The sequence below is a fragment of the Engystomops pustulosus genome, chromosome 5 (genome assembly GCF_040894005.1).
Source record: "Engystomops pustulosus chromosome 5, aEngPut4.maternal, whole genome shotgun sequence".
Classification (NCBI taxonomy): Eukaryota; Metazoa; Chordata; class Amphibia; order Anura; family Leptodactylidae; genus Engystomops; species Engystomops pustulosus.
In genome coordinates, this window is record NC_092415.1 from 32,640,791 (window position 1) to 32,666,425 (window position 25,635).

The window sequence follows — 25,635 nt, forward strand, 5'->3', positions numbered from 1 at the left end:
TCATCAGCGGGGGTGGAAGGCAGACAATAGGGACTCGGGCAATCGTCTGCTGAAATCATTTCAGAATTTGTGACAGAAGAGAGAAAGGCGATGAACTTGGCGGTTCTGGAAGAAGTATATTTTGTAAAAGTATTTTTTTTTTGTCCTTGTGACAATAGGATTTTCCAAATTTTGGGCTGTCATGGGAACAAAGATTAACAATAGAGCTTCACTGCAGACACCTTTGATAACTCTTATATTGATCATTGCAACTTGGGCTAAAGTTCAGTAAATTACCAATATCCAGATAACTTCACCGTGGACAGAGGTCACTTTGCAACTAGGGTTTGTCCAGGGGCGGAACTACAGGGGTAGCAGCTATGGGGCCCGCAGTGTTAGGCGGCCCGGTATGTGGGGTAATGGGTATGTATATGCAGTAAGTGTGTGCTGTGTAAACACTGTATGGGGGAGATTTATCATTAGTCCTATGTAGCTTCTTGGCGTATAATTGTCGCAAATTTTTGCACAAACATTGTTTGCTGTTTTTTTTCAGCGAGAAAAAAAAAAACGCAACTCTAAAGTCACGCATTGGTGGAAAAAAATACACCACAGAGTGTGCAACACCACATTTATCAACTGAGAATTTTCAAAAGAACACAAATTTCATCGCAAAACTACACCACATAGGAGGTGGTGTATGTGGGTCCAGTGCTACTACATGGGGAAGTTTTTGCTCAATTTTATGTTTGAGGTATCTGAGAATTTCCTGTGGAAGGTTTCCTTTAACACTGCACATACACCGGACAATAAATCAGACTGATGGAAACCTGCCAGTCTAACACACAGACAACTGCTCACAATCCTGCCTAATGATAAATCTCCCCCTATGTGTGTATATGCTGCAGGTCTGTAAATGGTATGACTGTATTCGCGGTATAAGTGTATATGGAGTATGTCAGGGAATATGATGTATGTGTGTATAAGCTGTATGTACATTTATATGGTGTGAATATACTGTGTGTCATTTTAACTACAAATATGTTTATTGTTTTTAAGGGAAACGGGGGTCCCATTCAGATGTCTGCTATGGGACCCAGCCTCTCCTAGTTACGCCCCTGGGTTAATCTGTAAGGTGGGTGTCCTTAAAGGAGACCAACCACCTCCATAACATTAAAAAACCTATCAATATTCACCCCTGCTCCTCTTCACTTTGATTCCTGCGCTGTCCTCTGCTAGTCTTGACAAGCTGGGATCACACTTAGAATTAGCAGCACAATATGTCTGGCTCTCCAAGATGCTAATTATGCACGTCCCTGCACCTCCCCCTCTCCCAACGTGTACACAGAACCTACTGGGCCAGAGAGTTCCATAGTCTCACTGCTCGTACAGTAGAGAATATCTGTATGGTGATGGTAGAACCGCCTCTCCTCCTGGTGTAGAGGATGCCCCCTGTCTATGGTGATGGTAGAACCTCCTCTCCTCTAGGTGTAGAGGATGTCCCCTGTCTTTAGTGATGGTAGAACCGCCTCTTCTCTAGGTGTAGAGGATGCCCCCTGTCTATGATGATGGTAGAACCTCCTCTCCTCTAGGTGTAGAGGATGCCCCCTGTCTATGGTGATGGTAGAACCTCCTCTCCTCTAGGTGTAGAGGATGCCTCCTGTCTATGATGATGGTAGAACCGCCTCTCCTCTAGGTGTAGAGGATGCCCCTGTCTATGGTGATGGTAGAATTTCCTCTCCTCCTGGTGTAGAGGATGCCCCCTGTCTATGGTGATGGAAGAACCACCTCTCCTCTAGGTGTAGAGGATGCCCCCTGTCTATGGTGATGGTAGAACCTCCTCTCCTCTAGGTGTAGAGGATGCCCCCTGTCTATGGTGATGGTAGAACCTCCTCTCCTCTAGGTGTAGAGGATGCCTCCTGTCTATGATGATGGTAGAACCGCCTCTCCTCTAGGTGTAGAGGATGCCCCTGTCTATGGTGATGGTAGAATTTCCTCTCCTCCTGGTGTAGAGGATGCCCCCTGTCTATGGTGATGGAAGAACCACCTCTCCTCTAGGTGTAGAGGATGCCCCCTGTCTATGGTGATGGTAGAACCTCCTCTCCTCTAGGTGTAGAGGATGCCCCCTGTCTATGGTGATGGTAGAACCACCTCTCCTCTATGAGTAGAGGATGCCCCCGGTCTATGGTGATGGCAGAACCTCCTCTTTTCTAGGTGTAGATGATGCCCCCTGTCTATGGTGATGGTAGTACCGCCTCTCCTCTAGGCGTAGAGGATGCCCCCTGTCTATGGCAATGGTACCACCGCCTCTTCTCTAGGTGTAGAGGATGCCCCCTGTCTATGGTGATGGTACAACCACCTTTCCTCTAGGTGTAAAATATGCCCCTGGTCTATGGAGATGGTAGAACCGCCTCTCCTCTAGGTGTAGAGGATGCCCACTTGTTGTGGTAACTGGTCTAGGTACTGACCATTCAAGTATTTGTACATTGTAATGAGGTCTCCCATAGTTTTTCTAAGCTAAATAACCCCAAGTATAGTATCCATCTTTGTATTCTAGTACCTCCTACCCCCAATAATCTTGGTTGCTCTCCCCTGCACTCATTCCTGTTCTACTATGTCCTTATTATACACTGGTACCATCCACCAATACACCCCCACCTCCTCCCCCAAGTCTTTTTAGCAAGTAATTGACTGTTTAGGACAGCGATGGCGAACCTTTTAGAGACTGAGTGCCCAAACTACAACAAAGACCCACTAATTTATCGCAAAGTGCCAACACAGAAATTTAATTTGTGGTATATACTCCCTTCTCTGTCACAGTTTTCATTGATACCAGCACCTGAGGACACCAATAAAGCAGAAAATAGTCCCTGGTAGAGCTGTCACTTTAAAATAGCTCTGTGCACAGCAAGTCCTGGGCTGTCTGGGACTGCAGGAAGATATCTGGATGAATCCCTGGTGATGGCCTGAGTGCCCACAGAATGGGCTCTGAGTGCCACCTCTGGCACCAGTGCCATAGGTTAGCCATCACTGGTTTAGGACATGGCCCAAGTGCATAACTTTACATTTATCTACATTAAAGCTCATCAGACATTTCTCCATCCACTACTCCAGCTTCCACAAATCCCTCTGTAATGCTAAACTATCAACCTCTGTATTAATTACTTTACACAGCTTAGTATCATCTGCAAATATTGAGACTCTACTGTGTAAACCCTCTATTAGATCATTAAAAAAATATTAAAAAGAAGAAGACCCAATACTGACCCCTGTGTCCCCCCTCTGGTAAATACCATTAATGACAACACTATCACTAAGACAATTCCTAACCCAAGTAAACAGATGTTCCTCTAGTCCCAGCAGTCTCAATTTATGTACCAACCTTTCCAAATGCCTTGGGAAAGTGTAGTTCTACAACATCCACAGCGTCCTCCAGGTCCAGTCTGGAACTTACCTCCTCATAGAAGCCAATCAGATTAGTCTGACAGGACCGATTCCTCGTAAACCCAAGGCTTATGCTGGGTTATAGCATCTCTTACAAACCACTCAAACTAAAGTCACAGGTCTGTAATTTCGTCACCACATTTGCTATGCACCAGTCCGGTCTCTCACGTTACGATCCACATCTAGGTTTGGCTTCAAAAGCGATTCTGAACGTGAAACCATTATGGTATATGATATGTGCAGGTCCCAGAGGAACGACCCAATCTATTTGGAGAACAGAAGTCCTCTGACAAGTGTCCCACACATATGCGGCTTTCTACATTCACTTCTATAGGCGATACAGAAACCGGTTAAAACCATGAAAAAAAATTAAATAAATGAAAAATTTAAAAAAATCCCTTTTATGATTTTTTCTTTCCGTCTTCTAACCATAATCAGAAGGGGCCCCAGAAATAAGGAGAAAAGATTCCTTTCTTATATATTCTTGCTCTTGTTAGAATCTTTCAGTGGTTTTGTTAGAAAACTCAAAAGAATATCAACAAATCTTTACAACCAGCTTTTAAAAAATATCCTTAACGTGAGCAGGAGAGATTTCAGGAATCCAGAACACATTAACCTGTCTGTCCGGCCCTATATCATTCCCATCCTGACACAGGCAGCGAGGCGGAAAAATAGCCCACAGCTGGGCGCCACGGACTGTCACAGACACTTTCACTTTATTAACCACACATGTGCGAAGAGGAGACTGTGCGTCCTGTAACATCACCGTCCTCATGCCTCCTGAAGATTTGGAGATTATTTTTCCTGAAGATTTTTATTTGGAAGATAAAAGCCAAAAATCTATTCAATTTCAGTATCATTCTATTAAATGGTTTGGTTTTTTTATTCCTTTATATAGCACACACAGACTACGCAACGCTGCACAGAGCTTCCCAAATCAGTCCCTGTCCCCAATGGAGTATGGGAGGAAACCGGAGGACCTGGAGGAAATTTAGGCAAACAGAAAATATACAAACTCTTTGCAGATGTTGACCCTGGGACTTGAACCCAGGTGCGGACGAGGGCGAAGACATCTGGTAGGAGGGTCAAAGAGGCTACTGGGGCATGGAGTAGCCGCGCCGTGTAGCCTCAGCTCCGGCTACTCCACGCCCCAGTAGCCTCTTTACAAAATTAACATATTAGGGAATTAAAAGTTATTTAAAAAATTGCGGTGATGTGAGGAGTAGCCCTTTAAAGGGATATCCTCACGTCCTATAGATGCACCTACCACCCGATCTCCCCTGTAGGTTTCCTTTAAGATACATGTGCACCATTGAGTTCTATAGGTGCTGTATAGGGAGTGATACAGCCATGTACAGGGGTCTTCACAGGAAATTATCACTCAGCATTCCTGACAATATTTCTTAGAGGTTTGGAGATCCAGAATGTAACTACACATGTTTTTTAGCTCTAGTCTCTCCAGTCAGACATGAAATAGGACATGCAGAATGAATACATGTGCTGTATTATTCCTTTCCGCTAGTCCTTGAGAGAGCTTATCCACCATGTGACACCTCCCAAAGGAGAAAATAAACACGTATTATCCGCAGGGCTCATTTAATAATTTCTTGTGATCATTGGGCCAGGATCTAATCTGTACATTCATAGCACAAATGCAGCAGAAATAGAAAATCTTCTATAGTCTGCTGGTATTACACAGGACGACCAAAATATAATGTCAGCAACAAGGAGAGACTGGTGACAGAGACAGATATTGATTGGAAGACAATTGCTTACAGTATTTGCTTTGCAATTTTGCTGAATTCTACAAACCAATTTGTCAAAAAGTGACTGTATAGTATTGTTATGGCAGGTAGAGTCGTGCCTTCCATGATTGTCCTCGATAACAGGTTACAGAGAGGGTTATCGCTGTGGGCATATTCACCTTTTTGCTTTGAGATCATAAATTCCTTTCCGATAGTGCGTCAAATGCACTGAACACATTAACAGAGATTTCTTGGTGATCGATAGAGATGACCCATCCTTTATGATAGGACACCGGGTACAGGTCACTTAACAAGGTTAAACATGGCAACACATAGAAACCATGGCTGCTTTCTTCTAAAAACAGCACCACACCTGACCATGGGTAGTACAACTAAGCTCCATTCATCTCTATAGAACGGAGCTGCAATAACAGCACAAACCTTGTTCAGGTGCAGTACTTTTTTTGGAAGAAAGGTGCTGTGTTTTTTAACCCCTTCAAGTCCTGACAACTAACCGTTACTTAAGGTGATCAAAACTAAGGCAGATAAGAAGTTGGAGATATAAGAGATGAGAGATATACTGATATGGATGAATTTGAATATTCTAAAAGGGAAACAGAACATCAGGAGACATCATAACAAGTGCTTACTCTCATGTACAGTCTATTTGAAATGTAAAAGATGGAATTGTACCAAATTCTTATTATAACAGATCCCAACTATATCCAACAGACTCCACTGACTTATTATGGGGTCCAACATAAAAATAGGCAATATTTGTTGTCTTCTAGCAGCTGTAACTAACAGATAACAGGTACATACATTGGTATCAGGCTCCACAGAGCTGGTCTTTGTCTATCACCCTGTTAGGGTGATGGCACATGTGGCGCTTTAAACACGTTTTTGGCCTGGTGTCAAGCAGTCGGTCAAAAAACGCATGCGTTAAAAAACGCATGCAGTTTTTTGATAACGCATGCGGTTTTGACCAGTTTGAATTAAGATAATTGGCCAAACCTGCCAAAAACGGATGCGTTTTAAACGCATATGTTTTTTGACGGACTGCTTAAAAACGGCCAAAAACGTGTTCAAAACGCCGTGGGTAATGTGTCGGGAACAAGCCGCTGGTGTTTTGCATTAAATTAACGCAAAACACCGGTGGCTCGTTCCCGATTGCAGGTGTTTCCATAGAAACGCCGATGCGATCGGGCCGCGGCCCGCCACAGTAGGCGCGGCTTTGTCTGCGTTTTCAAACGCAGACAAAGCGGTGCGTGTGGCACCGGCCTTAGGCTACATTCACATTGACGTGTGCCCACCGCACCATAGCACACCGGACACACGTCGGCGTTGGGGAGAGGTGGAGTGCTGCACACCCATGCCCCTCTCCATAGAGGAACATTGCGCAGGGCAGGATTCCTCCCGACAACAGAAAGCAAGTATGTGTCACCGTACCGCTCCCGTAGGGCGCCGTGCACCCATTGCCATGTATGGGGGAAATATATACGCCGTATATACGTCAGCTGTATATACGTCCCCCATACGCTCGTGTGAATGCAGCTTTAGAATGGAATAATTACATAAGACACCGCATCCCTTAGCGCTGCTGCCCTCGTCTGCTTTTTGTTTTTTTACGTTTTTATACTCTGTTTTCTTTCAACCCAATTGAAATAAAATGACAATATCTGCCCCATTACTGTTTGGATGCTGTTTTTACACTATTTATTAAGCTGTAAAATTATCTATGCTCCTTGGTTAAGTACCAGAATGACCGGAGGAATATAGGTATAAACCTTCAGCTCGTGCGTGGAAACAATTGGTGGGGGGAATTTACTAGATGTCGTACAGGTCTTTCCTGGTGACTTACTTATTCTTTCTGCGTTGCATGCGCCAGATTTATGCGTCAGCGGCACCAAAAAAAAAAAAAGTTTTTACACACACACCCTTTTTTTGCGCTCAATTTGGGGGTCAGCTCTTCTATTCTTACACTTTTCCCAACACATAATAAGCCCAACAAAAAGTCTAGCAACTTTTAAACCCCTTCATGAATGTGGTTTGAAATTTCTGACTGTCATTCATTCATCTTATGGAGCACTAAATTTATTAAGGCAGTGCGGGAAAATATAACATCAGTGTACAAAACTCTGCTAAAATCTGGAGCCTAATATAATAAATGCCCCCCAATCTGCCCAACAAATGATTTGTGATTACATGTGTGGGATGTATCAGGGGCTTAGATCAAGTATGTATGGAGCATTTGTGGGTAACCAATGTCTTTGAGGTAGAAGTAACAAGGCCTTGGATGTTTGGGGGGAAATCACAGGGAACAATCACAGGTTGTCATGAGTGGACTTGTGAGACTGGGGAACGTATGGTATGCCCATCTGACACATTTACTGTATGCCACCTCCACCAATATATCATGAAAATGGATAATTGTGGATAAAGTGGAGCGCTGGCAGCGCATGGAGGTCTCAGTTCATTTCCTTTCAGGGTTGATAAATGTCAAGACTTCACCCCAGGACAATCTTACACACAAGATGGGGTCTGTAGGTTTGTTCTTAAGCTGAATTTGTATGCAAGTCGGAACTGTATATTTTATCATTGTATCCCCAGCCAACTTCTTTTTTTGGTCTTGGTGACAATTGGATTTTAAAAATGTTGGATTGTCATAAGAACCAGAATTAATAATAAAGCTTCATTACAGACACCTGTGATAACTGTTACAGCTGTTTATTGTAGCCTAAGGATAAAGTACAGGAAATTACCAACATCCAGGGGGCCGTTTGTAACTAGTGGTAGTCTGCAAGTTGGGTGTTCTTAAGTAGGGGACCGCCTGTACTGTATTTTTTCAATGACCCAATGACTTATATTGGACAGACACTCATTGAAAGTGGTACAAACATACACGGGTGGACAAGATACACAGGCCACTAAAAATTGTATGTGTGAATAGCTCCATTAAAAGGTATTGCATTCAGTGCAGCCGCGTGCCATACGTTTTCCGCTGTGCCCTAAGATTCTACACTATAGTTACCAGAAATGCAGAAGGAGTAATAAGTGCGCTGTGGTCCATCAGTGTGCAATTACAATTCCAGACTTAAAAGCACAGAACGTCTTGTTCAATCTTTCCCTGCACTTTCGTGTAGCCTTACTTTCTAGAACAGGGAATAGATTATCAAGACTCGCTACAACCAATACTTCTAAAATTGCACTTTCAGATAAAAAAAAATAACTTCTAGCTTAAAGTAGACATGCCGCAGCTAGGTCACCAAGGCCAAGGCATACGTAATAATTGTATATATGCTGCAAATTCAGTTATAGGTCATGGCTCTATTGTGTGGGCTTATGTTATTCATATCACACAGGGAATATTACTCAGTAGTCCATCCCGTACAGTAGACCTGTTATGTATAAGGCTACACGCACACTGACATATGCCCGCGCGGCTACAGCCAGGCAGGCTTACGTTAGCCGCGATGGAGAGGAGGAGGCAATCCATGGCGCACCGCCTGTAAGACGGGTAAAGATAGACGTGCCCTATCTTTTCCCTGTGTATGGAGCGGTATGGTGTGCCGCACCGTATCGCTCCGTGCACCCATTGCCGGTCTATGGGGGACGTATGTGTGGCCGTACATACATCCCCCTATGTTCATGTGAATGCGGCCTAAGGCTACATTTTACACGATGTATGCCCGCTGTACCGTAGTATCTTTCTACGGGCTATGGAACAGTACCGCACGTGTGCTGCACCGTACTGCTCCCATACGGCGCCATACGTTCATGTGAATGTAGCCCAAGACTGACTTTTTTCAACAAGCAAATTTTCCCTATTATTCTCTACGGATAATTCCATTATTTATATAGCGCACACAGATTACACAAAGCTTGTCAAATCAGTCCCTGTCCCCATCAATTTACCAGTATGTTTTAAATTGTGGGAGGAAACCCACGCAAACACTTGTAGATTTAATTTCCAAAAATTTGGATCTTTACACCATTCTGGCCCCTTTTGCACAGTGAGTAGAAAAGTGGATGCGGAAAGCTCATCTAGCTGTATACCCTCTAGATGGAAATTAAGCATTTTTTATTCCGATTTTGGCCACTAATGAATAACTGTGCAATATGCTGATGTTATACAAAGCATGAAATACATGATTTCTGTTTCTTTTCATAATTATTTGTTTTGGGGGCTACACATTTGTTGACACCATTTTATTCTGTATACTTTTTCCTTTGATTGGACCATTCCATAAAAAAATAAATAATAATAAAATTCTGTGGAAAGAGGTTATACAATATATATTAAGTACCTCCATTGCACCCTAAAGGAATGGAGTGGCCAATCACATATGTCCCGATGCTCCATTCCGGGCCTATGGTGCTGACGGAGTAAACAAATCTCTGTACTCCATTATGGAACTGTACTCGTTGTCTATAGCTGAGTACAGTGCTTGGTTATCTCCATCGGCACCATAGAAATGAATAGAGCTTACAAGGCACATGCACGACTGTCAGCTTTGTTTATTTGAGGTACAACTGACCCCTGAGCTCGTGATCGGTGAGGGTCCTATCACAGAAACGTTCACCAATCAGTTAGCCCCTATCGTGTGGAAGGGGGTTAAATTGTTGTGAATGGAGGACTTTAACAAAATGCAACGTGAATAAACAAAAGAAACCTAAATCAAATCAATATTTAGTGTGACCTCCCTTAACTACGAATCCGGAAAGTGACGTATGACCCCACAGAGCCATGATCGCAAAATCCTTCAATCTGGGATTTCAGAAAGGGACAAGGAGCTGTCTGACTACATCCTCAGAATATCTGTTCTTAGTTCTCCAAGATGTTTGGAACAACCCCCCTTCTAAGTTCTCTCCAAAGCTGTGAGCCAATATACTCGGTTTTGAAGAGGACACTCACACCAAATATGGATTTCTGCTTCGATCATTCACTTAATATTTTTAAGAATTAAATTAAATTAGATGTTTGATTGTTTCCACCAATACTGCGGATAGGGGATAACAATATGATTGGTGGAGCTGTGACCATCCGCAAATCACAAGAACAAACCACTACTAACCAAGAGAACGGGGGGCCCATTTACACTTAATAATAAAGCTGCATGTACAGTATGTGTCCTGCCGTTAGAATGGGAGTGATGGAAGTTGCTGAGCACAGCGCTCAGGTATCTCCGGCATACTCAGTCACTGTCGATGAGTTTATCAGACATACTCCAGTGATGTGTTTGGCAATCCCTTGTTCTCATCATTAGCAGTTGGACCCCCACTGATCAGACTGTGGATAGGGAAAAATAATCAAACATGGTACAGACCATTTTACACTTTTATTTATAGAGCCTTCTTACTCTCAGTCTTATAGGCTTTTTACCTTTTAAACAGTAACCGCAATATAGTTATCTTATGCAGCGATTACCATGCAAATCGTCAGGATCGTCAGAGGTGTACCTACCAATCAGAAAAGTTATGACAATATTCTGTTATATGATGTAATAGGTGTGGGGGGGGGGGGGGTCTGGGCATCAGATTGGTCTTTCTTTTTGTTAGGATTTTTAAATAGTATTTCACTACATATTATAGGTCAGAGAGAAAAATATTGGTTGAATGTAAACCAGGAATTCAAACATTTTGTGAAAAATTTATCTCTTTAGAGAGACTGATTTATACAGACATTTGATATTGTATGTAAATTATATTGATATAATATTCAGCGCAGAGAAGGTCCATATAGCTCTGAATACATAATTTTTTTCAGCATAAAGAGTCTTGTGTGATACAAAACCAACATTAGGTGGCATTGTAATGTTTTGGAAGTAATAGTAGTATATTTCCACACCTGCCTAAAACTTTTGCACAGTAGTGTATATTCTACAATATATCCATATAACCATTCACGGTTCCAATAAAACAAAGTATACACGATGTACATGGGTTATTTGTATACTTTTACAGTTGACTACACAGTTTCATCCCATTGAACCCTAACATTTGTCACAAAGGGGCTCTCCTACATTTTTCTATAAGAATATGCATGTACATTTGATTCAAGATGAAAATTGTGAAAAAATACATTTTCTCTGGATCATATAAAGACAGATAATAATTCCCTTCTTCTGATTCTGTCACATAAGAAAAGAACAAAACCGGTATATGGAAAAATATGTTTGTAGTTCACCCCCGGGTAATAGTGGTGTGAACATGGACTGAGAGATATAAATAACAACATCGTACAAGACATGAGGATAGTCATATGAGAATACTTAGGACAGCGGATACTTTGTGTCTTATAAATGGTTACAGATTATACATTACACAAAAGCATATAAAAAAAATTGATGGAAAAATGTAAAACGGGTGTTAAATATGTTACTATTGTGCGAATGTCGATAGTCTCTACCCCCCTGCTGGCATATGAAACAATGAGGAGAAACATTTCGTATGTAAGATCTTACAACCCCGAGGACTGTCTGACAAAAGTTACACCGACCCATGTGCTCCTTTGTTTCAGCCGTATCTTATTGTACATTTTGTGCAATCGTGTTTACACCAAATGTGTCCAATTGTTTATATTTAATCCTGTTACTTTAATATCTGGATATCACGTGTAACAACTTTCTATCCCACCCCCGTCACAGAGTGGGAAAACGTCCTACACTACCGAACCGTATATGACTAATTATTGGCTTATTACTAATGCTAAATCTCATTAGGGGGATTAACCCCGGGCAGATTTAGTTACCACACAGACACAAAGTAGACAACTAGTAACACATTTGTAGCAAAGAGACAAGTACATAGTATACAATAATTAAAGGACATCTCCATCCTACGCATGGCGAGTGTCCCTTAGGAAGGAGCGCAGGATCCGGTGTAACGTCAGGATGTGACGGGATGTTATTGTGTATACTAATATCCCAGGCAAACAAAGCATCAGAGCTGTACTAGCCCAAACCTCTGCAGTGTTAATCCAGAGCCATATGATTCAGCCAGTCCGCAAGGCGCTACAGTACCACCTCCCCTCTGTGAGTTTGAATTGGAGGACACATGGACACATACAGACTGCTCATACTAGTCACAATGCATGGATGACGCCTGGGCTTACCCCGCAGGTTGCTTTCCTGGCTGTATGGAGGAGCTGTAGGGGTGACATTGCCAGAATGTGGAGAGATCAGGGGAGAGCGTTCATCAATACCATCAGCAGCCATGACTGCAGCAGCTGCAGCTCCAGCAGAGGGGAGGGAAGGAGGCTGCTTCTCATGATGTGCATGTCACAGGGCTGGCAATCACAAGGAAAAGAGTGGGAGGAGACGGGCGGCAAGACATCCTCCTACCTTCCCTCGCACAAGAATAGCCCCTCATCCAGTCTGGGGCACGACAGGGATTAGGACGTATTCACACGCTGCAGATTTGTTGAAGAAATGTTTGCAATCAGAAATCAGTTTCTCTTTGCAGTGTGTGCGTTGACTTTTATAATCCGTATTCTGATATACGTTACGGAACAATACGGAAATTTTTGCAACAAATCTGCTGCAAGTGCACATACACTAAAGCTCACTGCTGATGTTTTGGGAAACTTTTGTAAAAATGGATGGATTTTCTTTCTTTTTATTTAGTGGGGTCTTATTTCACATGACAACATTCGTTTATGGGGTTTCTTTCTTTCTTGCGCATCTGTTGCATTTTGTCTCAGTTTGGCCGCGGTCACACGTACCGCTAGGCGTCCGTTCATAACACGGCGCTAGCGCACAGGGGAGTGGGTCTCGGCCATGCGATCGCATGCGTTTCCCTGGAAACGCATGTGCATTCCGGCCAAGGACCTCCCCCTGTGCGCTAGCGTCGCGTTATGAACGGACGCCTAGCGGTACGTGTGACAGCACAGGCACAGGAGGCGGGGCTCGGGGCGATTGCATATGCGTTTCCAGAGAAAGACATGCGATCGGGTTATCAATTGCATGCGTTTACCGGGAAATGCATATGCGATCGGCCCGAGCCCCGCCCCCTGTAAGCTAGCATCGCGTTATGAATGCGACGCTAGCAGAACATGTGAACGCGCCCTGAGGAGGACGGAGGCATTTACCATTGTATTATAGGGTAGATGAAGATAAAAATTTATGCCAACTATGAGTTATTGTAGCCATGTGCCCACATTGACACGCAGTAAATATCTAGATCAGCATTCAAAACTCTGGTCTGGATAAATGTCCCTCACTGGCAGATACACTCTACATTGTGGTTACATTATTTTGTTCTTCTTTACATGAAGTATTGTGGGCCTCAGTGTCCGGCACACCGCTATGTAGATCTATACGGCTATATTTATGAAGCCATATGTGACTAACACAATGGCATCTGTGCCCTGCCCTGGGCTATTGTGACATCTGTAGCAAGCATTTAGGTTAGGTACATCTGTGCTTTACTTTTAGGGCCACTGGAGGTCAATGATGAAAATTGGTAGAGACATTATACAAACACTACATCACACGATTCACATGTCTTTAATAGGACGGGGATGGGGGATGTCACAGTGGTACGTATGATTGATTTTTTTTGGATCACCATGTAAGGAATTGCTGCTTATCGTGAAACCCAAGCTGTGCCATGGAGACGTCTAGGTGGGAAATTTAGAATATGTAACAAGAAACATCCTACATCTGTTTGTGATAAGTCTCATCCCATAAATAATTATGATGAGAAGCACAATGATACATCTATGCAGCAATATAGGTGTATGCAAAGCACAAAGCTTATACCATGCTACATCTACAATGCCTATTACATAGAGAATAATCTCCTTGTATGAGGAAGTGGAAGTTAGAATTAGAGACTCTCAGCTCCTGCTTATTCACATTCTTATTCTTCCTATAGTATAGAGGCTGAGCATTATTTTATATATTACTTTATTAGACTGTTTTATATAAACATAATCTGGTCTGTGATGATGTTTTTGCACATCTGCCAAACTGCAGGGGGATGTAGATAGAGACCTGAACCCATAATCAGACAGGAGGCAAGTCTCAGATTACACCAGAGGTCCTTCTCATCTTAGACTCGCACCATCAGCACAAAAGGAGTCCCCATATCATCTTAGTGGGGAGCGGACTCATGCTTGCCTATTTAAATAGACAATTTTAGGATTTTTAAAACGCCCTGAGGCATTCGGGTGATGTAGCCTGATGGCGGTTTCCCACATGGCAATTTTGTTGCGTTTTTAAATACATGCAAAATGCAAGTGGAGGTGATTTCGCCCCCATAAAGTTGGAAAAACATATGTGTTTTGGCAAAACCCCCTCCACTCACATTTTGAATGCGCTTAAAAACGTGACAAAATTGCTACATGGGAAACTTCCCATAGGGTAATTAGCATTACTTGTATAACTATATTTTTGCGATCGCGGGATGTAAAGCTATAATAAAAGAAGTTCTGAAGGAACTCAGGAACTTCTTCCTAGGACACATCTACCAACACTAAACTGAGGAGATATGTCCTATAATGATTACCAAAAAAATAAACTTGAGGGCGTGTTCACATGTACCGCTAGCGCTGCATTTACAAAAGTGTTTTGGTTACAGTCCCCATGAGCTACCATAGAAATGCAAATGCGTATCACCGGAAACGCAAATGAGATCGCGCCGAGGCATGGCCCCATACGCTAGTTTTGCGTTTGTAAACGCATGCATTTTGTAAACGGAAATGTTAACAGTGATGTATTTAGGCAAATCACCTCTCCTCAGCTGTTGTATATGCGTTTGAAACGCAATGAAAACGCAGGTCAAAACGCAACGTGTGAACGCGCCCTAAGGGTGAAGACACACGTGGCGTTTTTAGGCCGTTTTTGGGCCGTTTTTACTAAGTGCGTTTTCAGATCGTAAAAAACGTATGCGTTTTTGTCCGTTTTTCAGAAATTGCACAATAAAAACGGCCTAAAAACGCCACGTGTGTCTTCACCCTAAGGCCGCGGTCACACGTACCGCTAAGCGTCCATCATAACGCGACGCTAGCGCACAGGGGGAGGTCCTCGGCCCGAACGCACATGCATTCTCTGGAAACGCATGTGCGGTCGGGCCGAGGACCTCCCCCTGTGCGCTAGTGTTGCGTTATGAATGGACGTCTAGCGTTACGTGTGACCGCGGCCTAAGGGTGATGCCACACATGGCGTTTTTGGTCCGTTTTTCCCAATTATCTTAATAGATAAACAGGTTGTAAGCAGCCAAACGCATGGTAAACGGCCAACAACTGACTGAAAACGGATGTTTAAAAACGGACCAAAAACGCCATGTGTGGCATCACCCTAAGGGTGCGTTCACACGTTCCGCTAGCCGACGCTAGCACACAGGGGGCGGGGCTCGGCCCGATCGCATATGTGTTTCCCGGGAAACGCATGCGATTGATAACCCGATCGCATGCGTTTCTCTGAACGCGCCCTAACACATGCGTTTCAAAACGCATTCCACCAGCTGGAGAGAGATTTGGCTAATTAAACAGCAGTTTACAAAACGCAACCATTAACGCATGTATTAACATTAGCGGTAATATTCACGTTTTGTAGACGCAAGTGTTAGCAGCTGTTTAATTAGGCAATGATCCTCTTCTCCATGCTGTTTTTGCATGTAATCACATTAGTTTCTAAACGCAGACTACAAACGCATGTGTTTTCAAAAACGCAGCGCAAACGCCGAAACAAAAAAAAAAACGCAGGGGACAAAGACGTCAAGTGAAGACGCTTTAACCAAAAAAACATTGAAAAAGCCAATATGCAAATATGATACGTTTTTCAAGAATGCAAAAACGCAATGAAAGAAATGCAACTAAAACGCCACATGTGTCACTGGCCTTACTGCAAAGTAAGCATTTCACTTACAATGCACACAGTAAATGCAAAGTATTCCAGTTCTTATTGTGTGATTATCTTATTCTTTCGTTTCACTCTGTAATGTAATATTTACTATATTGCAGCGCAGTCACGTTTTGCCCTTAACATAAATGGCCGGCGGCGCTTCCCTATACAACTCGGCGACGACTCATGACGTCTTACTAGCGGTGCCGGGTCACATGTGAAGTCTTAACCAATCAGAAGAAGGTGTTAGCCAATAGAAGGAACTATGGGCCTGACGCTGATTGGCTGGCTTGCTGAGAGGACCTGACGGGATGCGGTGACGTCACACCTTTGAGGAGTCAGTGCTGTGATGTGTGCCAGGTGACGGTGTGCCGGCAGCATGGAAGAGGAGGAAGGCGGCGGCGGCGGCTCGGAGGAGGCAGCGCTGCTCGGGCAGCACCGGAGGGAGAAGAAGGAGCTGCAGGGTGAGGGCTGGAGCTGTGTGTACTGTCATGTACGGGGTGTGTCATGGCGGCCATTGGATACAATGTAATCATGTTTCTAGGTGCTATAGAGCCCAAGAAAAGGGGCATCTGAAGTGACTCTCCTCCTTTAGACTCTACAAATGACTCATCTCTGGCAAAATGTAACTCAGCTTTTTTTTATTTTATATATACATATACACAGTTTGGTGAGATTTCACATAACAGGGAATTCTAGAAGGCACATAGTTTAATGGGGTTAAAGTTGATGATAGTTTCCCCTTAAAGGGACAGGTAGCCCAGAGATTAATTTGATGTGGTATAAAAGTGAAAACCTAAGAAATGTGAGAAGTATTTACATAGGTAATGAGTCATAAGAGCGCAATCGTACCTGACTGGTGCATCAGACGTTGACCCCGTTTTTCAGTTCCATCGCCTATTACTCTTCTTTGTGACTCTTACAGCCAAGATTCAAAGCATGAAAAACTCTGTGCCCAAGAACGACAAGAAGAGAAGAAAACAACTGAATGAAGACGTTGCCAAGCTAGAATCCGAACTGGAGGAAAGACACAAACTGGAGCTCTTATCATTGTCTCAAAAGCAGAGCACGGACACGGAGGTGAGCGTCCCCTGTGCTGCTCTACAGCAATTAATTAAAGGGGTTGTCCAGGGCCATAGAAAAAAACCTAGGGGGGGCTGCTTAAAAAAAAAATGAACAAGGCCAACAACTTCAGACACCATATGTGGTTCTTGGTTGCATATGTTCAGGTCTCAGCTCTGTTTACATTTTATATAGTACGGTCATAGACCGGAGAATCGCTGTATAATTACTATGTTTGATGAAGGGTTAGTCCCTAGTTAAAGAGAACCCGTCATGCAAAATAACCCCCCTAAACTAAATATATTTTCATAAACTGCCATTAGAGAGCATTGCCTCTATCCCTTCATTGTCCCTCTACATGCCTGTAATCCTAAGCAATGAGGTCCTAAAGCTGTATGCAAATGACCTGTGAAATGTCCAATGAAGCATTAGCATATTCAAGCTGTCCACTCTATTCAGGAGTGGGAGGCACAGCCACACCCCCAGTGCATGACTGACAGCCTGTATAATGATGTGAGGCTGTATAATGATGTGCTGCCTGGTGCTGGTGGCCACGCCCCCTGCAGCCTGTGTGTGTGTATAGGAGAGATACAACAGCTCCAGGCAGCCATGTTACAGCAGAACATGTCAGATTCATGTGTAGCTGATGTCTGTGTCTCTCACCTGTGTATGGGAGGATGCAGCATGTCAGCAGATGCAGCACACACAAGCCATGCTTTACTATACATTACACACAGACATGAGCAGGGGGAGGAGAGGGGAGGGGTAACAGGGGTGACATCACTGCCTCTGACCATGTGACCAGCCTCATTTACATAATAAAGAATAGATGATTTTACAATGAATAATGTATGAAATAACTAGATAAAGGCTGGGATGGGATCCTTGTGAGCTGCTCCAACAGGTAGAGGTGACAGGACAAGTGACAGGTGTCCTTTAAAGAAGCAGATTGTGGCAAGCTTGTATTCTCAGATCCGACAAATCCTGTCTTTCTTTATTTGTCTATATTGTTTTAAAAAAAAAATCTTTTACTGCCTGTTTATTTGCTGACATGTGTCATCACATTGTTTGTTAAACTTTTAATAAAAATACAATTATTAAAAAAAAATTAAAATTAACAAGTACATAACTCCACGGTTCCTGCTGGCGTCCTGCACTGCCATCTCTCTGGTCCGTGCCCCATGCAAACAAACGGTGGCACGGAAGGCGGGACAGGTGGGCGTGTCCGTCTGGAAGCTGAAGCAGCCTACTCTCGGCCTCCAAGGTTTTTTTTTTTTTCCCTAAGGTCTCAGACAACCCCTTTAATATTAAACAGTGATATTTGTGACTAATTATCACTTTGCAAAATTCACATAGAATTTCCATTTGTACTGCTAAAAAACAATGGGACAGGAGCACTTCCAGTAGTGCCGTAGCCCCTCCAGTGTAAATCTTGGCACACAGCAACTTCCATTGATGTGTCTGGTACTGCAGCTCAGGAGAGAATAAGCCGAACATGGAGTCTTAAAGGAGTCACTCTGAGCTATATTGTCATCCTGTGGATAACGATTTGAACGGTGGGGTCAGGGGTGAACCTAAAGTCTCTGCTGTCTGAAGCTAGCTATAGAACGGTGCCCCCCTCCCCCATCCAGTAGTTATTTTTTTAGCAGGTTGGTTTTCCATGCAGTCTCTCAATTAGGAAACACTATTTTTAAGTGTGTGGTCCTGCTTTGTAGCAGGTGACTGCTGACTGAGGCAAGAGGCTCAACTCTCCTCATGGCTGGTGCATCCCTGGGTGGAGTCGAACTACTGAGCATCGCAGCTTATACCAAAGATGCTGAATGCAGTAGCATCATATGGATGTAACGTTGGACAATCCCTTTTAAGTCTATACACATTTTACTGTAAATTGCTGTTGATTCTTAGTGTGATATTCCTAATAACTGATGTCATAACTGTGTCCTCTAGAGATGCAGAGCGGTCACTTTTTACTCCATCTAATAGAGGTTTCCAATAAGTCTCTGTAATGTAGGAGGATGAATGGAGAGGGGTTTTCTTAAAGGGAATATTTATCACTAGCTACATTTTCCTGACCTGTCTGTTCAGATCGTTATTGTAGAATGGGAATGTAAAAGACGAGTTGGGAGGTAAACCACTCTCTGCTCGATTAATTTTTTCAAACTTCATGACTGGTTCATTTTAATAAGAACAATCTCTGATAAATAAGCAGCGAGTGATAACCCTATTGTTGTTGAGTTATATTTCAGGGAATATGCATGGGAGAAAGAAGCTGACCTGTAACCTCTTGTTGTCTCAGGTCAACAGCATTGGTAATGGAGTCGCCACTTTAGACCTTGGAGATGAAGTCCCTGTTCAGCAAATGCGTGTGTCCAAAGCACAGAAGAGAAGGGTGAGAGGATTGTCAATATATATTCCTATCACCTTTTTTTGTTTTGCTCTGAATAATCTGGCATGTAAGTCCCATTTTTAGTATCCTGACACGCCATTGTCCCCTGTATGTGAGAGGTTACGTGACCCTGTCTTGTATGCTTTGCTGTGCACTCTCGGCTAGGTCCCCAGATTTGTACTCTAACTTGCACTTACTCCTCCAAATTGTGTATAACTAAACTTCTCTTGGACCACCACCAACCACGAGAACGGGACCGCCAGTGATCCGGAATAGGGTGAACTGGCCAGACGAGTACGTGTCCTGCCGCATAGCATGGAAAGGTTAGAAATTGCAGAGCACAGCGCTGGGGTATCCGCGGCTCTTATTGTCTTGTAACGTTTGTACAACCCCTTTGTCCGTTCATCTATCATTTGGTTACATGATATCAGATATGATTACACAGAGGGTTCTCAAGGATCACATATTGATTGGTTATCCTAATGACTCTTCATTTTATAATATGTGGATTACCAAAAATATCAACTTTAACAAACGTGTCTGTGTTAGTGAATTTGGAGCATCTTTGCTCAACAAACTTGAGATGTGCACTCTTATATGATACGGTAGTCTTAATATATATCTACATGCGTGAAAATGCTTCTCCAATTCATATACCAAAGAGTCTTCTATGCCACCTGCTCATGGAGTGGGGCAAGAACTATGTGCTGGGGCTTGCAGATATATTATATCCTTGTGGGTGATAGTGCAGTTCAATGGCAGGCAGGACCTGGAGTAGGATTTATCTGGGCGGGCGCACGGCCAGAACTTCTTAGTATATCCGATGTAACGGGCACTGTGGTGCGGAGGAGTGGAGAGACATAAAGAACGAGAAGAGAAGTTTTTATAGATTCAGGGCCACCTTATGCAGAGTGATAAGTGACTCAGATGAATGGGGTCCACAATGGATCGGCTTGTTTTCCAGACCACTTATGTTATAGCCGGTGCAAGTGTTTGATGTCTTCAACGATAAATTCATCATCATGACCTTTCTTATTTCAGGAGAAAAAGGCCGCCCTGGAAAAGGAGAGAGACGAACGCATTGCTGAGGCGGAAATTGAGAACTTGAGTGGAGCTCGGCATGTGGAGAGTCAGAAGCTTTCTCTTATTCTGTCCCAGAGGCAGCTGCAGATCAGACACATCCCATCAGACGGCCACTGCATGTACAGAGCTATCGAACACCAGCTGAAGGAACGCAACAATAACGTCACCCTGACAAGTCTCCGGCACCAAACTGCAGACTACATGCAGAGCCACGCCGATGACTTCCTCCCATTCCTAACTAATTCTACCACAGGGGAAATGTACACTCAAGGTGAGAGAGATATATATCTGTATTGTGGTTCAAGTTACAACACTTAGAATCGTAATGACCTAATATGTATTTAATGCAAATAAAAGGATCGCTTTAGTGGTTCAATGATTTTAGCACTCCCTGATTTCCAGATGTAGATCAGTAAATTGCTTTGGTCTTGCTTAGATTTCTGCTACTGAAAATGACACAAATTTCTAAGAAAACTTGTACATTCAGTTATTTACTTTAAAAGGTTTCCAGTTGCCAAAATCTTTATTTAGGACAGTATATTACAGGGACAGGTCTCCTCTCCCTCCTATGTAAGGACGGTATATTACAGGGACAGGTCTCCTCTTCCCTCCTATGTAAGGACGGTATATTACAGGGACAGGTCTCCTCTCCCTCCTATGTGAGGACAGTATATTACAGGGACAGGTCTCCTCTTCCCTCCTATGTAAGGACGGTATATTACAGGGACAGGTCTCCTCTCCCTCCTATGTAAGGGCAGTATATTACAGGGACAGGTCTCCTCTCTCTCCTATGTAAGGGCAGTATATTACAGGGACAGGTCTCCTCTCTCTCCTATGTAAGGACAGTATATTACAGGGACAGGTCTCCTCTCCCTCCTATGTAAGGGCAGTATATTACAGGGACAGGTCTCCTCTCCCTCCTATGTAAGGGCAGTATATTACAGGGACAGGTCTCCTCTCCCTCCTATGTAAGGGCAGTATATTACAGGGACAGGTCTCCTGCCATTATTTTGGGGATTGACAGTAAAACTATCTTTTTTAAGTATATTTCTTGTACTTGTGGCCCCTTCTGTGAGCTGCAACCGCGTTTTATTTGAAGACATTTTCTGATACTTTTATTCAGATATTGTGTTGATTGTAATGATCATGATGGATTATGTGGTACATAACCACAATGCTTTGTGTCATACAGATGAATACGAGAAGTACTGCACAGAAGTGGCAAACACACCAGCCTGGGGAGGTCAGTTAGAGGTAAGTCCTCATCACTGCAGACAGCCTTACTAAAAGCTCTACTCATCTCTGAGTTTCATACAGAGGCCTCATTCACACTAACTTATGCTGGTCCCGGCGAATGTACAACTAAGCGCTGCTCCAGTGGACGGTACGTTACAGTGACATGCGGTCACATACGGTGTCGTGGCCAACTAAGAGGCCAGATATCGCTCCCTCATACAGCTATCATCTATGCACTCCTTCATTGTATAATTAACTTTTAATATTGTGCAAATGAGTAATAGGGGCTCCTAGTGGGAATTACCAGAGTCCTTCTGTGCTGCAGCTTCACAGGTTGTTGCATTATGCAGGAGCACTTCCCCTTCCTGCTATGTGCTGAAACTTCCTCTGCTGCAGTGAGATTACATCAGCCAGAGGAAGGGGGATACTGTGAAGGAGCAGGGAGCCTATGAAGCTACATCATAGCTCTTAAGACTCATTAGCATAATTTTGAAAGTTGATTTTGGAAGGAAGTCATGGAGCCTGGATCTATGAGTAAGTTTCATGGTTTATCATAATCGATTTTGATAGATTTCCTTTAAAGTACAATATAGAATGTTAGAGATTTTATTATATATAGACCTATCCGGTTTGTTCTTTGTGGGCCCGTTTGCACATATAAGGACCTGTAATATATGATTCTCTCTGAATCCTCAGGCAAAAGATATTTTTATGTTTGATAGATATTGGGGTCTTCATGGTTTTAAAATTTGGATTAAAAACTAGATTTTCATTAGATGAACTATTGAGAAATATTTGAATATACTTGAATTTTCCATTTTGTTGTCTTTATGATAAAGCTTCGGGCGCTGTCACATATACTGCAGACTCCTATAGAGGTCATTCAGGCCGACACATCACCCATAATCATCGGGGAAGAATATTCATCCACACCGATAACTGTAATGTGAGTATTTTCAGAGACTGGGAGAAATCTGTCAGACCTACAGAACATTGGCTTCAGAAAGTATCAGAATAGGATTTTACATCCCTTTACTCTCTCCCCTTTCACTTTTGGAAGCTGATAGGAAAGTCCTCTCAGGACTGAAATGTTCTACTTCCAAACTCTCCAAATTATTAAATATTGTGCAACGTTTGTTCACGGCAAAAATGACTTTTAACAATCCCTTTATAGAAAATCCCCCTCTACATTCATTGGTTCCAGCTTAATTTTAGCTGGTTAATGGGTAAATCCCAGCTTGCATTGGTCACAAGGGTTAAAGTTATGAAATATGTGAATATCGTCACTTATTGAGCCTTTTCCCTTCTGATTTGAAGCACATTGTGAGAATGTTGCCACAGAAACTGTAATGGCATCTGAATCATATTTGACGTTTATATATAGTCAAAAAGACAGAGTGCGCTACTGATGCAGTGATCATGTTAATCAGTTGATATCTGTTTTGCTCCTCCGGTTTTATACATGTCAATGTTTATGCTTAACTTTTTCACCTCCTAGCATATAGGATGGGTCACCTCCTAGCATATAGGATGGGTCACCTCCTAGCATATAGGATGGGTCACCTCCTAGCATATAGGATGGGTCACCTCCTAGCATATAGGATGGGTCACCTCCTAGCATATAGGATGGGTCACCTCCTAGCATATAGGATGGGTCACCTCCTAGCATATAGGATGGGTCACCTCCTAGCATATAGGATGGGTCACCTCCTAGCATATAGGATGGGTCACCTCCTAGCATATAGGATGGGTCACCTCCTAGCATATAGGATGGGTCACCTCCTAGCATATAGGATGGGTCACCTCCTAGCATATAGGATGGGTCACCTCCTAGCATATAGGATGGGTCACCTCCTAGCATATAGGATGGGTCACCTCCTAGCATATAGGATGGGTCACCTCCTAGCATATAGGATGGGTCACCTCCTAGCATATAGGATGGGTCACCTCCTAGCATATAGGATGGGTCACCTCCTAGCATATAGGATGGGTCACCTCCTAGCATATAGGATGGGTCACCTCCTAGCATATAGGATGGGTCACCTCCTAGCATATAGGATGGGTCACCTCCTAGCATATAGGATGGGTCACCTCCTAGCATATAGGATGGGTCACCTCCTAGCATATAGGATGGGTCACCTCCTAGCATATAGGATGGGTCACCTCCTAGCATATAGGATGGGTCACCTCCTAGCATATAGGATGGGTCACCTCCTAGCATATAGGATGGGTCACCTCCTAGCATATAGGATGGGTCACCTCCTAGCATAAAGGATGGGTCATTGGTGCTAGATCCCCTCCTTGCTGGGTTATCATTACACTATGGATGTAGCCGTCTACTTCTGCTCCTTCCTGGAGGTGATCTATGCTAATGATTGGTTATGGAAAACCCCTTTTAACATTCTGCAGGGGTTTAAAGACCTGTCGCCAAAGTTTTACCCCCCTGACTAACAATCCCTGCTGATAAAGGGGTACAAGTCCTCCCCATATCACCTAAAATTAGATGCCAGTGGGGCTCTGTCCCTTAATTACAGCCATTTTTTATTTGCAAATTAGCTTCATCTCTGTGACTCTTCTCTCTTTTGGGCTGGCAGTGACCCACACCCCATTATTATGACCGCTCTGTGTCCCTTTAAATCACTACTCTGCCTCCTTTTTATTAGGGACTGGCTGGTAATATTCAACTACTGACATATAAAGCTCTGTATGCTCTTTACATAGGAATTATTGTCTTTTGTTTTTTTTTACACGGAGCCTTGTGTTACATTCATGACATGTGACCAGAGTGACATCCCAGGACCTTTAACCTTCTAACAATAGGAGACTGTACACCTTGTATGTGATTACATGAGATCACATCAGCCTCCATGGAGGATGGAGAGGAGTAGAAGTCCATGGAGGCTTCTGTTACTTCATGTGATCAGATACATACATGGTGTACAGTTTGATATTAAGAGGCTAAAGGCCCTGAAATGATGTCACATGACATGAACTGTGACCAGTAAGGAGGCATAAGGCATGGGGAGGAGTAGATGGGAGGTGTCGACTGAGCAGGACACGCCCCCCTCTTATTCCAGGTAATAGAAGATAAAAGGTAATTTATGTGGATGTAAGCAAAACAATTTTTAGCTAAAAGAAGGGAGTCAGTCGGTTAATAGAGCTCTATAGGAACCTGTCACTAGCTGTATATGTGCAAATGTGGTGACGGGTTCCCTTTCAAGAAATGGAAAATATTATTGTCCCCTTTTTTGTTTTTCTTTCAGATACATGCGCCACGCTTATGGACTGGGGGAACATTATAACTCTGTCGAGCCGCTAATAGTCACCCCTGCCGAGTAGTTCATCGAGCCAAGTCTATCATCGCTATAAATGAAGTATTCTCCCGTCCACAAGTACTTGTAATGTGTCTATAAGGATGCATTTGATCGCAATGGTCGTCCTTAAAGAATAAATTATTTTTTTCTTCTAAATGTCTGTTTTGGTTCTTATTGTGGATGACACAGTCCAAAGAGATATGTGGAGGTACATACAATGCACACATTTCTGATCTAATTGTACATAACCAAGCTGTAACACATAGTATGGAGATGATAAAAAAAACCTCACCACGGAAGAGATAATAGAACAGTGGATAAAGGACATGGAAGAAGGTGACACCGGAGTAACTCGCCTAGAGGAGAGAAGATGCCATAGCGTGTAAGCAGCTGGACAACCAGAAGGTCCATTCACCTACATAGAGAGATAGAGGTCCTTGTCATATCACATACTGCACCTTCTGCTTTTTTTGCCGCTCTTCAATCTCCATCATAGTATTCATCTTCTAAGAAGCAGTAAGTCTCGTATTCCGGGAAAGAGA

At 43.2% G+C, this 25,635-nt stretch overlaps 2 protein-coding genes across 3 annotated transcripts in view; one reads left to right on the top strand and one right to left on the bottom strand.

Moving 5' to 3' along the window:
- The window catches only part of PIP4P2 (phosphatidylinositol-4,5-bisphosphate 4-phosphatase 2), a 23,827-nt gene extending 11,330 nt beyond the window's left edge, over positions 1–12,497 (bottom strand). The window contains exon 1 of the mRNA XM_072151567.1: positions 12,280–12,497. Coding sequence (XP_072007668.1) covers positions 12,280–12,382 — 103 coding nt within the window. The 5' untranslated portion in view covers positions 12,383–12,497. The remainder of the gene's footprint in view (positions 1–12,279) is intronic.
- A 3,792-nt stretch (positions 12,498–16,289) lies between these two features.
- On the top strand, positions 16,290–25,249 carry OTUD6B (OTU deubiquitinase 6B). Of its 2 annotated transcripts, XM_072151565.1 has the most exons (7): positions 16,291–16,476; positions 16,938–17,092; positions 19,371–19,463; positions 20,502–20,814; positions 21,736–21,797; positions 22,619–22,725; positions 25,043–25,249. In XM_072151565.1, the coding sequence occupies exons 1-7, from the start codon at positions 16,392–16,394 to the stop codon at positions 25,116–25,118; spliced, it is 891 nt and encodes a 296-aa protein (XP_072007666.1). In that variant the 5' UTR covers positions 16,291–16,391; the 3' UTR covers positions 25,119–25,249. The 2 variants fall into 2 exon arrangements, with proteins under 2 accessions (XP_072007667.1, XP_072007666.1); XM_072151566.1 differs by lacking the exon at positions 19,371–19,463 and having other exon boundaries at positions 16,290–16,476.
- The last annotated feature ends 386 nt before the right edge of the window (positions 25,250–25,635 follow it).

What these genes read in the sequence shown, in the direction of transcription:
- OTUD6B (XM_072151565.1), top strand. Translation starts at nt 16,392, where the DNA reads ATGGAAGAGGAGGAAGGCGGCGGCGGCGGCTCGGAGGAGGCAGCGCTG. An exon ending in AGCAGAGCACGGACACGGAG is followed by an intron (nt 17,093 to 19,370) that starts GTGAGCGTCCCC and finishes TTGTTGTCTCAG; the next exon opens with GTCAACAGCATTGGTAATGG. An exon ending in CCAAAGCACAGAAGAGAAGG is followed by an intron (nt 19,464 to 20,501) that starts GTGAGAGGATTG and finishes TTCTTATTTCAG; the next exon opens with GAGAAAAAGGCCGCCCTGGA.